The sequence below is a fragment of the Mangifera indica genome, chromosome 20 (genome assembly GCF_011075055.1).
Source record: "Mangifera indica cultivar Alphonso chromosome 20, CATAS_Mindica_2.1, whole genome shotgun sequence".
Taxonomy (NCBI): domain Eukaryota; kingdom Viridiplantae; phylum Streptophyta; class Magnoliopsida; order Sapindales; family Anacardiaceae; genus Mangifera; species Mangifera indica.
In genome coordinates, this window is record NC_058156.1 from 11,808,793 (window position 1) to 11,811,562 (window position 2,770).

General features: G+C 34.8%; 1 protein-coding gene across 1 annotated transcript; it reads left to right on the forward strand.

Annotated features, from left to right (window-relative positions):
• The first annotated feature begins 676 nt into the window (after positions 1–676).
• LOC123203864 (60S ribosomal protein L9-like) lies at positions 677–2,259 on the forward strand. Its single transcript, XM_044620326.1, has 3 exons — positions 677–1,133; positions 1,733–1,855; positions 1,945–2,259. The coding sequence occupies exons 1-3, from the start codon at positions 759–761 to the stop codon at positions 2,029–2,031; spliced, it is 585 nt and encodes a 194-aa protein (XP_044476261.1). The 5' UTR covers positions 677–758; the 3' UTR covers positions 2,032–2,259.
• Positions 2,260–2,770: the final 511 nt, after the last annotated feature.

The window sequence follows — 2,770 nt, forward strand, 5'->3', positions numbered from 1 at the left end:
GATTGAACTCAACCCTTTAATAGGGACCCTTAATGATAGTTTCCAGTTGAGAGGTTGCAACATATTTTTGTAAATTAAACATTAGAGCAACAGAATGCTTTTATGCATTTGATTGTATGAAAAAAAAAACAATATGATATGGGTTATGAAATAACTCCGAATAATACTTCAAGTATAAATGTTTTCTTAATAATATGTATAAATAAACTAATATATTGTTATAAAATTTAGTAATTTTAAATTAAATAAAAACTAAACATTAGATTATATACTCATATAATGATACATGAGTTTGTTTTGTATATGTCAGTAAGAGAATGTTTATATACGAAGTATTACTCTTGAAACCCAAACCAAATATGAGTTTACGGCAACATAATTATGTACACTTATAATAACTATCAATTTAGGTATTATTAATAAGGATATATCACCATGTGATTTGATAATTTTGAACTAATGATGAAAGAATAATTATTTAGACTGTGATTTTGATTCGGGTTTATGGACTATTCATATCTAAATTGAGCCTACCCATAGGTAATGGCTCAGATGCATATTCACTTATCTAAGTTATCTTCAATCCACTTGGGCCTATAGATGAAATAAAAAATTGGGCCAAGAGCAAGCCCATAACCGGACCCGGTAATCCAAATAAATATAAAGACTCGTTAGGGTTTTCATTTCTCAGTCTCTGAACCGTCCCTGTGCCCTAGCTGGTCTCGCTTCGCAGCCACAGCTAGAAGAAGAAGTGGAAGATGAAGACGATTCTTTCTTCAGAGACAATGGACATCCCCGAAGGGGTGAAGATCAAGGTCAACGCCAAGATTATCGAAGTGGAGGGCCCGCGAGGCAAGCTCAGCCGCAACTTCAAGCACCTCAACCTCGACTTTCACCTCATGACCGACGAGGAGACCGGCAAGCGCAAGCTCAAGATCGATGCCTGGTTCGGCTCCCGCAAGACAAGTGCCGCCATCCGTACCGCGCTCAGCCACGTGGAGAATCTCATTACTGGTGTTACTAAAGGATACCGTTACAAGATGAGATTTGTGTACGCTCACTTTCCCATCAACGCTTCCATCACTAACGGAAGCAAGTCCATTGAGATCCGTAACTTTCTTGGAGAGAAAAAGGTACATTTTTTATTTCTGGCTCTTGTTTTATATATATATATTTTATTTCAAAGTGTAGTAATATTTCCATGCTGGAACAGGAACGTTACGGGAGGAAAGAACATTTGCTGATTGTTTTTTTGAGTGAAATTGTTGTAATTATATTTCAGTCTATGCTTACCGAGCCGTAGTGTTACTTGGCTGATTGGAACTAGAATACTATTATGTTATTGCTTTTGTTGAATGTTATGCCATTATTTTTTCCACTGAGAGTTTAGAAAATACGGTAAACTTACTGTGTTTTGTGCGTGGAAGCGAAACCTTCTGACTTGTTGCTGTTAAAAACTTTGGCTTGTTCATTATTTGATTATTTTATATGGAACCCGTTTGATTGGTCGAGTAAATGAATGGATTCTATTGTTTAACTGATGCTCTTATGACTAATGTATGTTTTTAGGAGAAAAGAGCAGTGGTCGAATTTGATATACCTTTGATGCTTTCCTGTATTCAATTGTTATGCTGTCTAAAATGATATTAGGGTTGGCAAAGGTTTTCATCATTTGACGCTGCTGTAGATGTTCTTTTGATTGATGTGGAGTATGTTTTGTTGGTAACAACAGGTTCGTAAAGTGGATATGCTTGAGGGTGTAAGCATTCTCCGATCCGAAAAGGTTAAGGATGAGCTCATATTGGATGGGAATGACATTGAGCTTGTGTCTCGGTCGTGTGCTTTAATTAATCAGGTGATTATTCCCACCTCTACCTGTTACTTTGTGTGTTATATGTGATTGCAACTATTGTATTCTGACTGTGTAATCTTTAATTTCAACAGAAATGCCATGTGAAGAACAAGGATATTAGGAAATTCCTTGATGGTATCTATGTCAGTGAAAGGGGCACCATCCTTGATGAAGAATGATGAACTATCAATTTTATGTCATGGTAAAGTTATGAGAGTTTTGGGTTCTTGCCTCTACCCTTAGATGAAAACGATAGTTTGTTTTTCAGGAAATTTTTATTGTATTAGAGAATTTTGGATTTCTGCTTTACTAGTTGTCTTTTAATGGCTTTGTTTGAATATGTTATGGATATTATCAAAACCTTGTCATATTCCTCTTTTCACCCTTATTGAAACCCAATTTTCTGAGGTTGGATAGTGGTGTTTTGTGATTTCACTTCTTTAGAGGTATGTTTGGTTTTCCATGTTATTTTTTCACATCTCTCAGTGTTTGACCTTTTGATAGTACTTTGGTAGGGTTTTCAGAGGGTTTTGAAACTTGAGTTATTGCTTAAGGTTTTGGTTGGGGGGTTTGATTTTCTTTTTACCTCTTTAATTTGGACATGGAAAGGGTGCTTTTATTTTTACTTTCTATGCATCTTGATGGTATTAACTTACATGGTATATTCTATTTGGTAAAAATAAAGTTGTAGATTCAGCGAATAAGTGGGATTGAGTTATAACTCAATTGACTTGATTAGTTCTCCTTTAGAAGGGAGTCCCTCAGCTATACTGAAGTTTAAGTGAGTTTATTGGAAAGAATAAAACTACGTGTATAAATTAATTTTACTTCTAGTTGATATAATTGTTAATTGTTTCTCTCATTTAAAAGTTATTTAATCACTCGTCAGGTTAGATTAGTTAATAATATTTATTTATA

What these genes read in the sequence shown, in the direction of transcription:
- LOC123203864 (XM_044620326.1), top strand. Translation starts at nt 759, where the DNA reads ATGAAGACGATTCTTTCTTCAGAGACAATGGACATCCCCGAAGGGGTG. An exon ending in ACTTTCTTGGAGAGAAAAAG is followed by an intron (nt 1,134 to 1,732) that starts GTACATTTTTTA and finishes TGGTAACAACAG; the next exon opens with GTTCGTAAAGTGGATATGCT. An exon ending in CGTGTGCTTTAATTAATCAG is followed by an intron (nt 1,856 to 1,944) that starts GTGATTATTCCC and finishes TAATTTCAACAG; the next exon opens with AAATGCCATGTGAAGAACAA.